The sequence below is a fragment of the Sapajus apella genome, unplaced genomic scaffold, assembly GCF_009761245.1.
Source record: "Sapajus apella isolate SASKATOON/1434 unplaced genomic scaffold, GSC_monkey_1.0 scaffold96, whole genome shotgun sequence".
Classification (NCBI taxonomy): Eukaryota; Metazoa; Chordata; class Mammalia; order Primates; family Cebidae; genus Sapajus; species Sapajus apella.
In genome coordinates this window covers 4,073,064-4,093,049 of record NW_022437036.1, presented here as the reverse complement: position 1 = coordinate 4,093,049, position 19,986 = coordinate 4,073,064, and the positions used below count along the sequence as shown (strand labels likewise).

Here is a 19,986-nt window from a genome sequence, read left to right as displayed (position 1 = left end):
GTGTTCTACAGACATGGTCAGATGTTGAAGGCCAGAGGCCGGCTCTGCTGATTTGCATGGCTGCAGCGACAGCCACACAGGGAGCTAAGGTAACATGTCCCTTACTTGCTTCTGGATTTCAAACAGAGAAGTGACTTTCCTGTTTCCCTGACGAGGAACACCCGGGATGCTCCCTCAGTGCCACATCCAGGGAGGTCCTTTTGCAAGTCAGTGACCCAGCCCCCACTTGAAAAGCCCCATGGTTCCCATAGCGTAACACACCCTTGCCTTTCGGTGGCCAAGTTCCTTCATCTTTGCTACGGCATCAGATGACCCAGTGCTTCCAAATATCACTGTGTCCAGTGCCACATGATCATGTTTTGCCACATGCAGCTGCTACTTGGACTAGCGTATTTCTTAAAACACTTTTTTCTTAAAATGGGCGTGTGTCCACATTAAGTACATTTATTTAAGTAGGAAGTTTTATATTTCAACCGTAAATAAAAACAGTTTTACTTATATAAAGAGCAGGCAAGTGTGAAAATAGACACAAAAGAATTAGGGCACAATGACTGGGTGGATGATGTCACTGCCAAAGGCCGGGGGCCCGTCTAAAGGAAGGCAGAGCATGGAAGCCAGGCCAGCGCCAGAGTGACGCTTCCTCCTGGATGTCATTGGGATGTGGAAACGGAATTAGAAAGGGAATAATTTTCTCACCATGCAAATCAGTGTTATTTAAAATTGTTTCCCAAGTAGCTAAATCTTCCCTTCTATAAGTCATAGGTGTCCCCTACTTTGAAAACAGAAAGTTGACCAAGGGCTGCCATAAATGAGCATGTGCCTGGCCAGGGCAGTGAGCAGGGCTGGGTTCGCTGTGCATTCTGACTGCTAATTCGTGCTTCTTGGGGGAGGGTTACCTTTTCTAGTTTTTACAAACTTGCCTCCTGGGCTGCTGGGAGCCTTCTCTCTCCTTCCTCTGAGCCAGCCTGCTTCTAGAGGCCTGGGCATTGCCCTGAGGGACACTATACACTTTGCATGCAACATCTCATTGAATTTTCACCAGAACCCACAGGGGTGTGTGAGTGGTGGGGCAATCTTGCTTCCCTGTTTTACAGGGGAGGAAACCAGGCCTCCGGCTTCTAGGTTTTGGTGTATCTCTGGGTTCCCTTCAGTGTCCTGTGAATGTTCCAGTAAATGCACCTGTGACTGCTTAAGCAAACTGCCGTTCACACACTTTCTCTAAGTTACGCCATCACTTACGATTTACGGGGCAACCCGATATTTTAAAATCTGCTGCATAGCATGAAATATCTTCAATGAGACCACTGTCAAGGTTCATTGACTGCTTTATTTCCTTTGAAATTTAGCTTCATTATTGAGGGGTCACTATTAAAATAATAGAAACCCAAAGCAGAAAATGCCCACAATCCTATCCCTACATCTAAACAGTTTCACCTGTGAGCGTCGCCTTCTAGACCTCGTCCTCGTGCCTGTGCAGTTTTCAGGTGTCTGTTGCGGAAAGAACATTAGCGTCTTCACACAGCAGCCTCCTCCGGCCAGGCAGTTCCATTGCACCTGCCCTTTAATTCCCTGCCTCTCTTCATTTTCCTTTTCCACTCCCACTTGTCCTCCCTCTCATCGTGTTAATTTGTGTTTGCCTATGAGTATATGAGTAAGGGGAAGGGGTGGGAGCTCACACGTGCCCACCTTGTTTCCAGCTGGAGAGAAATGCATTCTCTTTTGAGTAAATCAGCATTTACCCCCTAGGATCTCTAGGAAGTGCCTCTGTCTGCACCGAGTAGGCCAGCCCAAGCACGCTCTGCTCTGGGGAGTTGGGTGAGTTCCAGAAGGTTGCTCCCTGCGGCGGCCATCTCACTAGTGACTGACAGTAGGTTCCCTTGAGAGAGGGCCCTTCTAGAAGATTCTGTGATACCTTCAGAAAAAGACACATAGTCAATTAAAATCTGAGAAGTTGGGCCTTTTCCACGCAATTCTATTTCCGTCTATAGGACTAGGTATTATTATTATTGGTGGTGGCTGTTTTTTATGGAGCTGTTGGATGGTCCTGATCAAAGACAACACTTTTTAGAACATCCACAAATAGACACATTTTCTCGTGTCCTTCTAAGGGCACCAGAGATCATCTATAAAGTTAAGAGCACAGGAGTTTGACCCTGACCAAATTCCAGCCCAGTGACTACATGCTTCCTGCCAAAGGGAGGCCTGACTTCCCCTCTGTGTGGTGTCTTCATATACTCTACATACGTATTGCTTTACTTTGTGAAATGATTTTTTTCCAAAATAATTTTAGATTAATTAGAAGTTGCAAAAATAGTATGGAGAGTTCTTGGGGGTCCCCCAGGGATATCATCTTATGTAACCCACTCCATGATCAAACCAGAAAATGGACTTTGGCACAACAGTATGAGTACAGGTATCAATAGCAATCCTTATTTGGACCTCACCAGTTTAACCAGACATTATTTAACAAAAATTTACTTTTCCAATATAGAATTAAAAGAGATATTCAAGGTCTAAAGAGCCATGGAATCACACCCAATTTTTAAGAGGGAAAGCTTCTAAAATAAATTCAAGATCTCTACAATTTCATGCTTGTGCACAGACAGCATCTGAGCAAAGATGAAAACATGCTGTTCTTCTTTACACAAAGACGATGCCCCAAATCCATCACTGAAGGGCTCCTGCATCATTGAACACTGGGTTCCATGTCCATGCAGCTGGACATGGTGGGGCTAGCTGCATGGACATGGAACCCACACCATGGCACAGGGCCTCCTGCTCTAAAGAACCCCTGCTTGGTTTAATGTTCTACTGTCACCGTCTTGAAATTCTTAATTTTTGAACAAAGGGCCTCACACTTTCATCTTGCACTGAGGCCTGAGAGCTCTGTAGCTGAGCCTGGGTCCCAGGAGTGATGTGTGTCATCTGTTTGTATTCAGGGCATGGCCGTGGCACAAAGGAAACCTTACTGGGTGTTCGTGGACTCAAGATAGAGCTTAGAAATCTAATATTCTCATGTTCCTTCTTCACAAAGCAACAGTGAAACTTGTTCATGGATTTCTACTATGAATATCTACATTCATTAGAATTATTATACCTTTAGTACAAAAATGAAAAGCAATATGACTGCAAGAATTTCTAGTTAGGCATTTGCATCCTTTGGCGATTTATTTGAAATCAGTAAATATTTCATCTTTCTCTAATTTAGAGGTTATGGAGAGCTCTTTGAGCCAACAGGTGTGAAAAACATATATTCTACTCCCATAAGTACAGATGTAGGTGTTATTGTGAAAAAAATTACCTTAATATTGTTCTGTCTAAAAGCTGTGGAAAGCCTTGAAAATTGGAAATGTGGAAGGGAAGAGGTGATTAAAAAAAATGTGCCCAACATCCAAACAAACTGAAGGAGAAGTGGAAGTGGAAGAGGGCTTGGAAGTAGTTAAGGTACGTTTCTCCTGTGACTTGAGGGCAGAAGAGCTTTTCAGTCCCTGGCAAATTTCTTTTGCTGTTGAGTTGGTAAGACCTCAATCATAGGCTGTGTTTTCTGCGGCACTTTGTCGCAGACCTATAGACACTTAGAGATCATCCGGACATTTTTTTTCTAAATACGTTTTACAGCAGAATTCTTCTTCTCAAATGAGATCGTACAAATAACTCTATTATATATAAAACATCTAAGTACTAATTTTGTATGCAATGACATTGATAGCACACACCTATTACCAAAATAGCCAATAAAAATAATGATTCTGATGTCAACAAAAGGAAGTTGAATGTTGTGGATATAGTTTGCAAATTTATGTTAACTTAGCATGTAATTCATTCCATTATATTATTATAAACTGGTTTTTAAAGTATCAAGACAATTTTGATATACACGAACAAGCAGTTTCAAATATTAATGGTTTTTGAATAGCTCTGTTTACAATATTGGGATTCTCTTTGATTAAAGAAACATGGGACAAAAAGCTTCATTCGAGCTTCGTAAAAGCAAATTAGCATGGCATCCGAAATTCACATGTTAGTGTGGGAGACTAAAAAAGATGGAAACCACTTTCTCCTGTGCTATACAAATAATGTTCAGTATTATGATGGAATAATCCGTACATAGTGAAAATAAAATTCAGATACTCTGGCTGAAGTATCTTTGAGGAGTTGTAGGCCCTGGGGACAGAGTGAAACCAATGGCTAAGTCCACAGAAGCCCGGAGAGGAGAGATGGTGCTCTCCCGGCCACAGTGCAGCCATGCATGGTGTGGTATTAGGACCTGAAGTTGGCTTGAGGCAAAATCACCCCTGAGTCTACCTCGGAAGGAGCCAGGCTGGAGATGGACATGGTGTCTTCCTCTAACCCGGGATGAGCCCCAGGCTTGGTCAGTGAGCATCGGGTGTGAGGGTACTTTGTACGGAGCCTACATTTGAAGGGTCCTCCTCTGAGAGGCCCCTGGAGCTAAACAGACTGAGGGACAGCACCTCCAGTTAAGTGCTCCCAGCACTGGGAGCCAGGCAGGCAGCGTCCCTAGGGCTGTTTGTAGTGGTCCACACCTTGCCTCTTTGGCTAAGTATGTGTGGCTGAGTTTACCTTGGTATGATGTGGCTTCATTATGTATGTACACATGTTATATGTACAGTCATGTATTGCTTAATGATGGGGATACATTCTGAGAAATGTGTTATTAGGTGATTTAATCATCGTGTGAACCTCATAAAGTGTTTTACACAAACCTAGATGGTGTGTGAACCTCATAAAGTGTTTTACACAAACCTAGATGGTGTGTGAACCTCATAAAGTGTTTTACACAAACCTAGATGGTGTAGCCTACTACACACCTAGACTTCATGGTACAACCTGTTGCTCCTGGGCTACAAACCTGTCCAGAATGTGACTGTACTAAATACTGTAGGCAATTGCAACACGGTGGTATCTGTGTATCTAAACACCTAAACACAGAAAAGGTACAGTAAAAATACAGCTTTACAATCTTATGGGCAACACTTATATATGTGGTCTGTTGTTGAAATGTTATGCAGTGCATGGCCGTATGTATGCATGTGTATCCAGATAGATTTGTATATACAGGTGACCTTGAACAACAGGAGTTTGCACTGTGTGGGTGCACAGCAAGGCCACCCGTTTCCCCCTCCTCCTCTTCATTCTACTCTGAGAGAAGGCAACGAGGATGAAGACCTTTGTGATAATCCACTTCTACTTAATGAAGAGTGAATATATTTCCCTTAATGACATTTTCTTTCTTCTAGCTTACTTTATTATAATATAATATATAATACATATGACATACAAAATATGCATGAATTGACTGTTTATGTTATTGGAAAAGCTTCCAGTCAACACTACACTGTTAATTGAGTTTTGGGGGAATCAAAAGTTATAGGCATGTTTTCAACTGCCAGGGGCAGCAGCCCTAAGCCCCACGTTGTTCAAGGTCAACTGTGTATGTATATGACTATATGTCTATACACACATACATGTAAGTCATATATACATAGATTATACACACACACACGTAAGTGTATATGTCCGTGTATATAAGCAGGTACATAGGCATGAGTATGTATATATGAACATGTATATATGCATGTCTGTATATGTACATTATATATGTATATATATAGCCTCATGGACATACAAAATTGTCATGACATGACAAGTCGTATCATGTCACTCTCTAATTTAAAACTTTCTGATGGCTTGTCACTGCACCTGGGATACAGTCCTCAGCCTTATGACCTTAAGGTCCTATGCAGCCCATGCTGCCTTTGCTTACCTACAGCCTCAACTTGCTGTGAGCCCCGCTGCCTCCCCAGCCCTCCCACTGCCCCATCTCTTTGGGGTCCAGCCACAGGACACTCCAAGTTCCCTCCCTGCTCAGGGCCTGTGCTGTTTCTTCTGATTGGAATTCCCTTCTGTTCCATGGCCCTACGCCCTCCTCCTCCTGAGAACTCCCTGGTCTCAACTGCGTGAGATCCCCTCTGAAATCTTCCCTTGCTGATCAGGCTCACGTTTATCGCCACTCTCTGTCGCGTGTTGGCCTTGCCCTTGTGTGGCCCTGACAGTGAGGCCTCAGGTGCTGTCCTTGCTTCCAGGCCACCCCGACTTATGTGATTTAGTTGTGGGATTGGTGGGCCCCCAGGTAGCCACTCCTCCCTGTAGGTGCCAAGCCTGTTTCCCACCACTGCCCTAGACAGCACAGAGACCCAGAGCTATAGACATGGGCCAGATGAGCAGGTGACTGCTGGCAGCCCACCATGGAGAACAGTGGGCAAGGTTCAGAGGGAGAGAAGCCAAAATGAGCAAGGAGGGGCAGTGTAGCTGAGTGGGCGCAAGGTATGACTGAGGCTGTCAACAGGACAACCCTGCTGGCCAGGCGCGTTCAGGTTCCTTCCTCACTGAAGGTGTGTTTCAGCCCAGGCATGGAAAGTCTAGCCCTGAGAGCTTGTGGGGTCTCCCTCTCACCCCAACACAAAGAGAGGACATCTGGGCAAACTGCCCTGAGCCTAGTTCTTTACCTCCAAGAGAACTGCACTGAGTGTGCCTCTCTGTGTTGGGGTCAGTGTCACATGGAGGTCAGGACAAGTGCTCCTCATATTAACCTCTACTCGTTTGCTTGCAGGCTTACCCAGATTCCACAGTGCACAGACAGCTCCTGGCACCGGTGGAAGGAAGGATGGGCGAGACACTGAGTCAGGTATGGAGGGCTCCCCTTGTCCTGTGCACTGGCTGTTGGTCCTGCATCCCTGCTGTGCTCCAGGCTGGATTTGGGAACACTTCCTCCTAAATCACTGTGTTAGTCAGCTAAGGCTGCTGTGATAAAGTACCATACCGTCTCGTGGCTTAAATAACAGACATCTCGCCTCACGTTTCTGCAGGCTGGAGGTCCGAGGTCAGGGTTCCAGCATGCTGGGTTCTAGGGATGGCTCTCTCGATAGCTTGCAGAAGGCCACCTTCCCACCGTGTCCTCACGTGGGATGGAGAGAGAGACCAAGCTCTGTGGTATCTCTTCTTATTAGGGCATTAATCCCACCATGAGGACTCCACCCTCATGAGCTCACCTAAACCTAATTGCCTCCCAAACGCTCCTTCTTCAAATGCCATCACATTGGGCTTAGAGCCTCAACATAGGAATTTGGGGAGGGAACACAATTAAGACCGTAGCAATCACGTTCTTGGGGATCCTCCCTCCAGCGATGCCTTGTAGAACCCAACCTAAGATGGAATTGACACAGGACGGGCAAGTCCCAGAGGCTTCTTGGAAAGAATGAAAGGTGAGGTGGTGTGTTAGACAGAAGTCTTATTGAATGGTACGCTCCTGGCAGGGCAGGGCTGACTCATAGGCAGTGTGCTCAGACTCAGAAATGTATGGGCTGTTGGCAACTGTATTTACAGCTAGTGCTCGACTTGATGACCATGATTAGGTCCGACAGACCGGTCATAACACGATTTGGTTGTAAGTCGAGTAGGCTATATGTACAGTACCGTGAAATGATGTTATAAAAATCTTTAAGTCATATTTTATCATAATTTTCTTTCATTATTGTTATATATCATAATTTTCTTTGTTCGTTTTATGCCATTTGTATCATCTCTACACCATTTTTTTCCCTTTTATTTATTTTATTGCATTTTAGGCTTTGGGGTACGTGTGAAGAACACGCAAGATTGTTGCATAGGTACACACGTGGCAGTGTGATTTGCTGCCTTCCTCCCCATCACCTACATCTGGCATCTCTCCCTTTGCTATCTCTCCCCAGCTCCCCACCCCGCACCGTCCCTCCCCTATTTCCCCCCAACTGACCCCAGTGTGTAGTGCTCCCCTCCCTGTGTCCATGCGTTCTCATTGTTCAACATCCGCCTATGAGTGAGAACATGAGGTGTTTGATCTTCTGCTCTTCTGTCAGTTTGCTGAGAATGATGGTTTCCAGGTTCATCCATGTCCCTACAAAGGACACAAACTCATTGTTTTTGATGGTTGTATAATATTCCATGGTGTATATGTGCCACATTTTCCCTGTCCAGCCTATCATCGATGGGCATTTGGGTTGGTTCCAGGTCTTTGCTATTGTAAACAGTGCTGCAATGAACATTCGTGTGCACATGTCCTTATAGTAGAACGATTTGTAATCCTTTGGATACATACCCAGTAATGGGATTGCTGGGTCAAATGGAATTTCTATTTCTAGGTCCTTGAGGAATTGCCACACTGTCTTCCACAATGGTTGAACTAATTTACACTCCCACCAACAGTGTAAAAGTGTTCCTATTTCTCCACATCCTCTCCAACATCTATTGTCTCCAGATTTTTTAATGATCGCCATTCTAACTGGCATGAGATGGTATCTCAATGTTGTTTTGATTTGCATTTCTCTGGTGACCAGTGATGATGAGCATTTTTTCATATGTTTGTTGGCCTCATGTATGTCTTCTTTTGTAAAGTATCTGTTCATATCCTTTGCCCACTTTTGAATGGGCTTGTTAGATTTTTTCTTGTAAATCTGTTTTAGTTCTTTGTAAATTCTGGATATCAGCCCTTTGTCAGATGGGTAAACTGCAAAAATTTTTTTTCCATTCTGTTGGTTGCCGATTCACTCTAATGACTGTTTCTTTTGCTGTGCAGAAGCTGTGGAGTTTGATTAGGTCCCGTTTGTCTATTTTGGCTTTTGTTGTCAATGCTTTTGGTGTTTTGGTCATGAAGTCCTTGCCTACACCTATGTCCTGAATGATTTTGCCTAGATTTTCTTCTAGGGTTTTTATGGTGTTAGGTCTTATGTTTAGGTCTTTAATCCATCTGGATTTAATTTTAGTGTAAGGTGTCAGGAAGTGGTCCAGTTTCTGCTTTCTGCACATGGCTAGCCAGTTTTCCCAACACCATTTATTAAACAGGGAATCCTTTCCCCATTGCTTGTTTTTGTCTGGTTTGTCAAAGATCAGATGGTTGTAGATATGTTGTGTTGCCTCTGAGACCTCTGTTCTGTTCCATTGGTCTATATCTCTGTTTTGGTACCAGTACCATGCTGTTTTGATTACTGTAGGCTTTGACAAAATTCAACAGCCCTTTATGCTAAAAACCCTCAATAAGCTAGGTATTGATGGAACATATCTCAAAATAATAAAAGCTATTTACCATAAACCAACAGCCAATATCATACTGAATGGGCAAAAACTGGAAGCATTCCCCTTGAAATGTGGCACCAGACAAGGATGCCCTCTCTCACCACTGCTATTCAATATAGTATTAGAAGTTCTAGCCAGAGCAATCAGGCAAGAAAAAGAAATAAAGGGCATTCAAATAGGAAAGGAGGAAGTCAATTGTCTCTATTTGCAGACAACATGATTGTATATCTAGAAGACCCCATCGTCTCAGCCCCAAATCTCCTGAAACTGATAAGCAACTTCAGCAAAGTCTCAGGATACAAAATCAATGTGCAAAAATCACATGCATTCCTATACACCAATAACAGACTTAAAGAGAGCCAAATCAGGAACAAACTTCCATTCACAATTGCCACAAAGAGAATAAAATACCTAGGAATACAACTAACAATGAACGTAAAGGACCTCTTCAAGGAGAACTACAAGCCACTGCTCAACGAAATAAGGAGGACACAAACAGATGGAGAAACATTTCATGCTCACGGTTAGGAAGAATCAATATCGTGAAAATGGCCATACTGCCCAAAGTAATTTACAGATTCAATGCTATCCCCATCAAGCTACCAATGACCTTCTTCGCAGAACTGGAAAAAAATCACCTTAAACTGCATAGGGAACCAAAAGAGAGCCCGCATAGCCAAGTCAATTCTAAGCAAAAAGAACAAAGCAGGAGGCATCACACTACCAGACTTCAAACTCTACACCATTTTGTTTCTTATTTTTACATTTGTCAGGTTTAAGTAAAACACTGCATTACCCGTACAGCTGGTTTAATATTTGCAAAACATACAAAATTACAAAATACAGGTGCATACAAAAATATAAAATACAGGTGTAAAAAATACCATAGGAAACATTTTCCCAATTGCAAAACATATCAAAATATATAAACATGTACGAAACATTTTATTGGCCGCTGGTGCTTGGCTGCGGATCGCTGATGTCGTCATCTGAGGCAGCAGTTGGGGTTACCGGAGTTGTTTTTTTCATAAACATGGTGAGCTTTGTCTGAATTGTATGTTTCTTTTTTTCTTTTTTTATCTAAATTTCATGATACGGATGAAACACGTCGTGCGCCATCCGTTCAATCCTTGCAAATCGTTTGATGTTTGGGTTCATTGCTTCGAAATGTATAAGAAGTTTATTGGGAGGGGTTTGATGAGAAATGTCCAAGACACAAAACACAAATTGCTGTACCGAGTCTGGGATAACAGTTGAAATGGTGCACGTGGAGATGGTAGTGCTGCCGGAAGCTGGTCCGCACTGTCGTACGCCCAGCTGGGCAACGTTTGCGCTGCCAGACACGGAGCAGTCGTGGCTAGCAATTGTGGTCGTAAAGTCGAATGGTCGTAAATTGCATAGGTCGTAAGTCAATCAATACCTGTATACCCACAAAAATCCACTTTCAATCACATGCACATTAAGGGGCAGGTTGGTGCAAACTGAGGGGCTGCTTATTTCGAACTTTCTGGGAAAGGCATGGTAATTTCCGGGCCCTTGCCATGGCTTCTGCAAGCTGTCTTGGTGCTGCTGTGAGTGTCTTGCGCCAACGAGCAATGAGGGCAACCAAGGATCACCTTCGTCTCATCTGCTGGTTTCTACTATTTTTTTTGTTCTTTCACTTCATCCCATCTGGACCAGATCCTGTTTTGGTCAGCAGGGCTGTGGGCAGAAAACAAGACCTGCGGGTCTCCTACCTCAGAATGAAGGGTCTTTTTCTACAAAATTGTGAAAGATACAATTTGACTGGCCTGGAGGGGCCTATTGGGTGACTCTGATTTTAGGTATATCCAGAAAGGTCCCTCAGCACAGCCACTGTGAACTCCTGGCAGGATTAGAAAGCAGCTCGGGAGCTGGGCAAACCCACGGGCATGTCTGCCTGGATATGGCAGAGCCAGTCCACATGCTCGTGTCTGGGAGGCTCTGCGTGCCCCCTGCTTGGGGAAGGATGCACAGGAAGCTGCCCGGGCTGTTCTGACTCTCAGCGGTTCTTCCTGTTGCCAGAGGAATAATAAGCACAAAGGAAGACAGACATAGACAGGCTCCGTCAGGCTAGATTTGCTTTTTTCGCAAACACGTGTGTAATGCTCTTTGTCCTAGACTCTGTTCTGAGCACTTGAAAGATGTTAACTCTCAGTCTGCACATCTGCCTATTGGGGCAGGGGCTGCCATACACCTTTTTATAACATGAGGAAACCCAGGAACAAAGAAGCTGGGTAATGTGTTCAAGGTCACAGCCATAGAAAGCAGATGTGGGACTCAAATACAGGCAACTGGGCTCCAGGGTCTGGGCACTTGCGGAGGACACATTAAAAAGCAGCAATCCTCAGTACCAACTCTGTGGGCACTGCTGTCGTGGATCTGGGGTGCGTAGCTGTGCCTCTGAGTTGAGGTCCTGGGACCCTGTTTTGTGAAACTTGGTGGTGAGCCTGGATGTCCCCTGCTGTGGGTGTCAGAGTGGATGACAGATAGCGCTATGAACACTGTGGCTGAGGAAGTGAGTTCAGACTGTGTCTGGACACAGAGCCACTGCCTGGGGGCTCCCCAGTGTCAGCTTCCTCTGGTTGCTGTCGCTGTCCACAGGTGGGAGCTCCAGCTCTGTGCCTCAGTGACAGCCTCAAAGGCACTGCAGGCGTGGCCCCTCCTCGCTCCTGCTCCTTAGCCCTGAAGAATGGGTGCTGCCTGGCAGCTACTTTGAGAGAACACAGACTTCTCCGAGCCTAGAAGCTTCCCTAAAACCAGGCAAGCCAGGCTCCTGCAGAAGGGGCTGTGGGTCCACAGAGTCAGCGCTGCAGAGCTCTTCCCCCGGCCCTGACTGCTGGCGAGGACGATGCAGGATGAGCTGCAGGGAAATTTCCATGTGTGTCTCCTGAGCGGACTGTAACCTCCCTGAGGGCCAGGCTGTGTCATTACTGGTGCATGACATAAGGTCACTGAAGAACCACTGAAAGAACCATTTTCACTGTAACCCAATGTGCTAGATGAGTCAAAAGATGGAGGCTCAGACAAGTAGCTCCAATGATGAAGGCATGGGGGACAGAGCCAGAAATGGGGCACAGGCTGGCCGACTACAGATGGGCCCACCTCAGCCCTGATCAGGGTCCAGGAAGACCCTTATCTCTGAGCCTTGATTTCCCATCTACAAAAGAGGGTTGGGGCAGCCCTGCTACACTCTCAGTGGTGATACTCTGTGCAGACAAGATCATGTCACTACATGAATGTAGCATTTGTTGATCATGACATAGCATCTGGCTTACCCATTTTCACATATGCGCACACACACACACACACACACATGAACACACACATATGCACGTATACCGCTCGGGCCAAATGGACCACGTGGACAGGATTGCAGGTCCTGTTTGGCTGAGCAGGAGAGGGATGTGTTCCAGCTGTGGGCCCCCTCCTCCCTCTGCGGGGCAGGCAGGCAGCTTTATTGAAGGGAAGCTCACAGCTCTGCTTGGTGTGAGAGTGGAGGAAATGCCAGATTAGAGGGCCCAGTTCTTTCCTTGTGAGCCTCTAACTTGAATGGTGATGTATGATGAATTATTGATCTGACGAGGCTTCCAAAATTGCTGAATCAGGGCGCAGACACCCGCTGCTTTGCTGTTGGCCTGGGCCGTTTGAAGTCAAATCCACCCAGCACAGCCCCCACCGCAGATTCTGTTTTGCTCTGCGCACATCAGGTCCATCGTTAATTATCTATTCAGCTTCACTGCAAGGACGTGAAAGGAATCCTAACACCTAGGCCAGAGCTTGTGAATCTGCTGGTTTTGCTGCAAGAACATTCTTTCCTCTCCCTGCCCCCAGACCCCCATGCCATATGGCCCACAGTCCCTGAATAAGCAGACCCAGTCAATGGGTCGGATGTACAGGTGAGCGTTCCCACGCTTCCACTGGGCAGCACCAGGCTGACATAGCAGTAGACGGGGCCGGGAGACAGCGTTTCCCACTAAACATGGGCCCAGGTAGGGCTCCTGTGAACCAGAGGAAGCTGGAGACAGCTTGCTGCGGTCACTGGGGCAGGGGATGTGTCGGGGGGTGGTGGGAAGGGGCATAGTTAAGAGCTTGGAAGCCTAGTGGTCTCATCAGAATGGGGACGCACATGGGGTCCCTGGAGCTGCCCTTTTCAGGCCCTCCCCATCTTCCACCTTGGGCTTGAGCCCCAGGGTTCTGACTGTTTTCACGCTCTACATGAGCTCACCCTCTCAGAATCACTATCAGCAGTGACGAAGCAGACAGGCTCCCACTAAACCCATTACTGCCAAGGTCTGTGGAACTGGCTCCTGGTTCAGATAGTACCCTCTAGAGGTATTAGAAGGTAAATAGGCTGAAGCCCCCACACCTCCTCTCCTCACCCCCATCCCCTCCCTCATCACTCAGGCAAGAAACGTCTTCACAGAGAGATGACCCGGGCCCTGGATGCTGAGCTGGAGTTTTCTGGGTGGAGATTGGCAGAGGAGGACTGTGTAGGGTTCTAGCAGAGACGAAAGAGCAGATATGAAGCTTAGAAAATGTTTCTGGGGTTTGTGCACAGGGTGGACCTGAGGCGGGAGAGGTTCCGGAGAGGCGGAGATGGCGAGGAGAGGGCTGTCGGGAAGGAGGGGGAGGTCATGGCAGCCCCACGGCGGGGCGGCTTAATACGCAGAGCAGGCACCTCTGGCTCACGTCACAGATCAGGGTGGGTGTTGAGCTGGAGCCTGCCCAGGGTCCTCCCACCTGTGGCTTTGCCACCACTCGGAACTGGAGATGGGTCTGAAGGACAGAAAGAGTGAGAACAGAGGCTTGAGAGGTTTTCATGGCTGGGCACGTGTCCCTGACATCCATATTTTGTCAGTCGTGTAGCCACATCTAGCAGAGAGGCAGGAAATGTGATCTCGCTGGGTGCCCAGAAGAACAGGAAATGAGCTTGATGAGCTCCTTGCTGCTTTCACCCCAATGACTGGAGATAAGGACCTATCCTCAGGCATTGGCCTTGGGGCTGGAGAAGAGGGGACAAAGCTAGGAATATGGCTGAGCATTTGAGGAGATGAGGCGGGAGAGCTGGGGTGACTCCAAGTTGAGCAGCCCGGCTGTTGGGGATGTCCTGACTTGGGCCAGGCTAGATTTTCATGAACTCTGGTCATTCTGTCACACTTGTGTTTAACCCACTCACTATTATGTATTTAATGCATTTCTGTAACTCAGCTCACATGTTAATTAGCTTTTGGCTTTATGCTAAGCAATGGTATTTGTGCAATCATGGAGTTGATATGCTTGTTATTATGTTTTGAAATATACGATAAAATGGCCATTGACTCAAATAAATATGTGTCCTGATACCACCAAAATCATCTAATGCTGCAGGGGTCAGTGAACTTCCTGTCAAGGGCCAGAGTAAATCTTGTAGGATTTGAAGGCCAGTTCCCACAGCTCAGCCCTGCCATTGTTCCATGAAAGCAGCCACTGATGATGCACAAATAAACGGTCTTGGCTGTGCTCCAGTAGAACTTAATTTACAACAGCAGTTGGTCTGCCGGATTGTCCCCTGGGCTGCAGCCAGCCAGCCCCTGTACCAGGGAGTGTGCACCGCACTTGGTGAGCAGTGAGGGGGGGACGTGGAGGAGGAGATGCAGGTTGTGGGCCAAACCGAGTGGTTTCTAGGATGCTGAGTCTGAGGTCTCTGTGGACGTCCTTGGGGAGCTGTCTGGTTGGGATTCCGCTCTGGATGTGGCCATAGGAAGTGTCACCTAGAGAGATGATGATTGGGACATCACCATTGGTTAGGGATGGACAAAGCCATGGCCTGAGCGTGGACTGGGAGACTGGAGGGCAGTGGTCTGAGGAGCCATGTGGGTGAGAAAGGCGTGGCAGGGAGGGCTGGCCACGTTTTCTTGGGAGGAGGCTGTGAGGTAGGAGTGGATTGAAGGATAGACCTGAGCACATTTGTGGGTCACGAGAAAGGATCCCACGGCAAGAGGCCACGTAAAGATGAAGAGAGAGGGGACGGTTGTCCAAACGAGGGTCTGGGGGTTAATGGAAGGGGAGGTGTCCAGGGCACAGGACAGGGAAGGGTGAGCCCTGAGGAATGAATCTCCAAGAGGGTGGGAGCAGGTGGTGAGTCCTCCTGAAGGCTCCTGTCATACTGCCTGGGGCGGCCACCACTGTGTCACAGTACCCTGTCAGACTGGAAGGTGGGCTGTCTCCCTTCAGCATGGCTGCCACTTCTGGGACAGTACAAACTTCCTGCATCAGCCGAGGACACAGGGCCTGAGTGCTGTCACTACTGCACTGAGGTGTTCCTTGAATCATACCTACAGAGATGAGCTGGTTATGGAAGCATGTGGCATTTACCCTCTCTTTCCCCTGCTTTTCCCCAGAAGCTCCATGTTGCGGATGTGCTGGAAGACGACCCCAGCTACCTGCCTCATGTCTGCAGTGAGGTGGGGGAGTGTGGAGGGGCCCCATCCCTCAGCTCTCTGGCCAGCTCGGAACAGGAGCTGCCTCCTGATTAGCTGGACTCTTTGGGCTCAAAAGCGACGCCATTCGAGGAAATACATTCAGAGTCGGGCGTTCCTTTCTAAAACAGTGCATATTTTGGAGAATTGAAGTAATTCATGGAGGGGAATCAGTATTCCAGGATTTTTCACCTTTGTTCTTCCTTTCCCTCCTTAAAAAAAATATTGCCTTCTAGTCTTAGGATGAGGACATACTATTAGTGTGAATTAAATGCTTGGACATTCTCAGACCAACCGCCTTGAACCAAAGCAAAACCACAAGTTATGCTTTCTTAAAATTTGATTTGTCATATTTTCTAGACAAACTTAAATTTAATTGTGTTATTCTTGGCTTCCACTGACAGCCTAGCTTTGAGCGTAATTGAAAATATAACCCATAGATGACTCAGCCACTTGGGAACAGTAGGTAATACTGAAGAAAAATAAAAATAGATTTTGAAAATATTATTTACATTTCTGTGATTATGATACTCCTTCCATTTAAGGGAAAACTTAGGTAAATAGAGAAATGTTTTCTAGAACATTTGTAATCAGTATTTTAAGTGATTTACAAAAAATAAATATTTGTCCCTATTCACTTTTTGATTAGATAAATAGATGAAATATGTTATCTTGAGAGAAATGATTATGCTGAAATCTTTATAAACAGCACATTCTTTAAAAAAATGAAGAGCTGACATAATTTAACTTGTGTGTATTATGTAAGTAAAAGAGTTTAGGAGGCTTTGAATGGATAAGTTCTGGTTAGATTTTATCTTTAAACCAAACCACAAAATTTAATTGGTTTTTACTTGTCCACTTACTGCTAGTGTAAGTTTCAGGGGAGTAAATGGTTTCTTTTTAAAATCTTAATAGGGGGACATATGCCCTGTAAATAGCCAGTTTGCTAGTCTAAGTAATAGATAAGACACTGTCTAAGCAAAGTTTAAAATGCTGTTAGGACACTTAAATGCACATATTGGATATCTAAAAGTCTACAGCCCCATAAACATTTTTATATAATTAATGAGCAAAATCTTTTGTGAATGCCCTCTCTCACGCCCTAAAATAAATCCGTAGAAACATGTTTGCTGTTAAATCGGTGAAGTTTTATGTTAAACAGTGAGTTACAGCTCAGAGTTAAAACTTTTTCCTTCTTTTTGAAGAAGCTGTGCAAATACTTCTTTTAAAGAGATCTGGACTTTTTCTACCTGGTTACCTCACTTTTTCTCTGCTTTGGGAAGCTGAAAAAAGAAGAAAAATCATATTTAAAGCACTGGCATGTCTGAATAGGATGCTTGAATGTGTAGAACAGCTGTATTGATCGTAGCATGACTCAGAGGACAGTCTAGGACATTTTCTGAGTAATTCAGGATAAAAGTCATTTTTTAGGAAAATATGTGTTTTTGGAAAACAAAACAAACAAAATAAACACATTAGTTTATTTAACTGCCTCCTTATACTTGCCTCTTCCATTCTGTTCCCTGCAGATTTTTAAAAAATTCTCTCAAGTTTTGAAACTTTTTATTTTAAATAATTGACATATAATAATTGTACATATTTATGGGATACATAAGGATGTTTCAATACATTTTTCATGTTTCAATACATTTACATTGATCAGATCAGGGTAATTAGCATAGTCATTGGCTCAAACATTTTTTCATTTCTTTGTATTGGGAGGGAGCATTCAACATCCCCCTTCTAGCTATCTGAAACCGTATGTTTGCATTGCATCTGTAGATTGCTTTGTGAGGACTGTGGGAGTCTCGTGCATAAGGACTGTAGGTGTTTGCAGTGGCAATGGGGACTGTTAGGGATCTTCTGCTTACCTTTTTCCTGCAGTGGAAAGTCCTCCTGTCTCTGGGCTGATCTGATTCCGGCAGAGGAGATGGGGTACAGATGCAGGGTGCCTCTGTGTTGCCCTCCCGGGCTTCCAGCCATCACAGGTCCTTTTCTACTCCCGTGCTGCATGACAACATTTTCTTTTCAACACTCCAGTTAAAGCTTAGTTATTTGTTGCCGTGATTCTTTCTTGGTGGGGGTCTTGGGGAGCACCAGACATCTCTAGTTGGCCATCTTGCTGATGTCACTCCAGTAAACATATACTTTTGAGTCTGAATTGTTGGCAGGGGCAATGGGTGAATTGTTGGCAGGGGCAATGGGTGGTTATTGGCCCTTCCAGATTTGCCTTACTAACATGGTAAAGCACACTGTCTGTTCTTGTAAATAAAGTTTTATTGGCACACAACCATGATCATTTGTTCAGGTATTACCCATGGACCTTTTTGTGTTCCGCAGCAGAGCCGAGTAGTTGCAACAGAGACCCCACAGCCCACAAAGCCTACATCTTTACTTTTTGGCTCTTCATAGAAAAAGTGTGCTTGACTCCTTCTCTGGGGCATTCCATATGGAAACTCTACATCACATCAGACATTTTAGGATGTATTGCTATTTTGCATTAAAAACGAACATGCCGTATGAATTTTGAAAGCTTTTAAATACATTTGCTTTTAACTATAGGTAACTTATTTAACTTGCTACTGGCTACAGAATGTCAGCAGCTGTGCTGATTTGTGAATATTCCCGCATTATGAGCAGCTCTGCAACACATTGTTTCTAATAGTAATAAAATATTCATGCAACACTCATGACCTGCATGTTTAACAATTAATGAGGATAACCAAATGTCATATTTTGTAGATATTTAGTTAGACATTTACAAATTTTTAGTTTACTTTCTTCTTTGTGTATTTTGAAGCTGATACCTATATCTGTACACACGCACACACACACACACACACACACACTCACACACACACACACACACACACACACACACGTAGATTCAGATTCTGACTGTTTTCATAGGCCTTCAGTCTTGGAATTTGTGTCCAGTGAAGAAAATGGCCATGTTGGCATCTTTAGGAAGCACCCTTTGCATAGGATCCTTCAGCCTTTCCCTTTACATGCAAGTCTACATTATGTATTATCACTTTCCCCGACTGATGCCTGCAGGAAACATTTCTGGATATCTGCTGGCTCTGCTCACAAGTTCATTCTCAAGTCTAGCTACATGCTTAAAGAAAATTTCCATTAGGAACATCAGCACCAGGAGGCTTTGGTGAAAATTCTTAGCCTGTAATGGAATTCACATATTCTCATGAATTAAACCAATTCTTGCTGATGGCAATGAATAAGGCAATAAACTGAAATAGTAAATATTTTCAGAGAAAATGTGATTTTATTATGAACATTAGCCTCCAAATTACTTAGCAGTCCAAAGATAGCTGCAGTCTGAGACGTTAAATATTTATTTTGCATTTCATCAATTTTGGTTTTTATGTGCGATAACAATCATTGGTTTTGTGGAGCTTTTCATCTGAGATGCTCGTTTTGCTTGCTTTTATGATTTACTAAACACAGCAGATAGCTCAGTGGTTACAACTTTCCTCTTCCCAAGTGAAACACTGACTAAGGAGACCTCATTTTATGTTTCTAAGAAGTAGACACAGCCACCGTCCCCTCAAAGATGACCTGTGGCAGCCGTCAAGGATATCAAGACAGTGCCAGGTAGAGGGTGTTTCTGAGATGGCTTTCCCTCATCAGGAAGCCCCTCTGTGTGGCAGAGCCTGCAATCTTTGTCTAGCCATTGTCTTCTCTGAAATGTGTGTGTCAAAGGCCAAACAAATCTGCTATGAAGAAAGAGAGTATAAATAATTCTGGAGCCATGAAAACAGTCTTTTAACTTTTCCCAATACAAGCCTTCTACTACTGAAATGTTATGCAAGTATGAGGCTGCAGAGACTACTGGTTGCCCTAAAATGTGTTCTCTCTTCTTCTCCAGTAGAAGAACCCTGAGTCTTTTCTGTGTACATGCCAGGAAGATTGGCAGCAACATTTCCCATCCTGCGTTTCAGCGGGGCATGGCTGTGTGACTACATTCTGGCCAATGGGAGGCAACTTCCAGGAAGTGTCCTTGAACAGAGTGATGTGTCTGTCTCCTCTCCCTCTTCTACTGTCTGGGCTTAGAATGTGATGGCTGGAAGTGGGGCAGCCATCAGAACCGATGCATAGTGTGGTAGAGCAGAGAGAGGGAGAGGTGCCTGGGCACCAGGAAGCCCACTCCGCATGAGGAAGAACTAAATGTGTCTTGTTTAAGCCATTGCTCTTTTGGATTTTCTGTCAGTCATGGCCAGATCTAATCTTAACTGATACAAAACAGAGAACCAGAGAAGTGAGCTCCAAGCAGCAGAACTTAAGCACATGGCGTTGGCTGAACGGATGTGTTCAGGCGGCAGGCGCTAAACATTGTGAGCAAGAGAGCCCATGACCCTGG

The 19,986-nt window shown here is 45.1% G+C and overlaps 1 protein-coding gene across 1 annotated transcript in view; it reads left to right on the top strand.

Moving 5' to 3' along the window:
* Nucleotides 1-15,825, top strand: part of CDH26 (cadherin 26) — a 58,599-nt gene extending 42,774 nt beyond the window's left edge. Inside the window, 5 exon segments of the mRNA XM_032257134.1 lie at nt 12-89; nt 1,747-1,829; nt 3,209-3,275; nt 6,632-6,706; nt 15,531-15,825. Coding sequence (XP_032113025.1) covers nt 12-89; nt 1,747-1,829; nt 3,209-3,275; nt 6,632-6,706; nt 15,531-15,734 — 507 coding nt within the window. The 3' untranslated portion in view covers nt 15,735-15,825.
* The last annotated feature ends 4,161 nt before the right edge of the window (nt 15,826-19,986 follow it).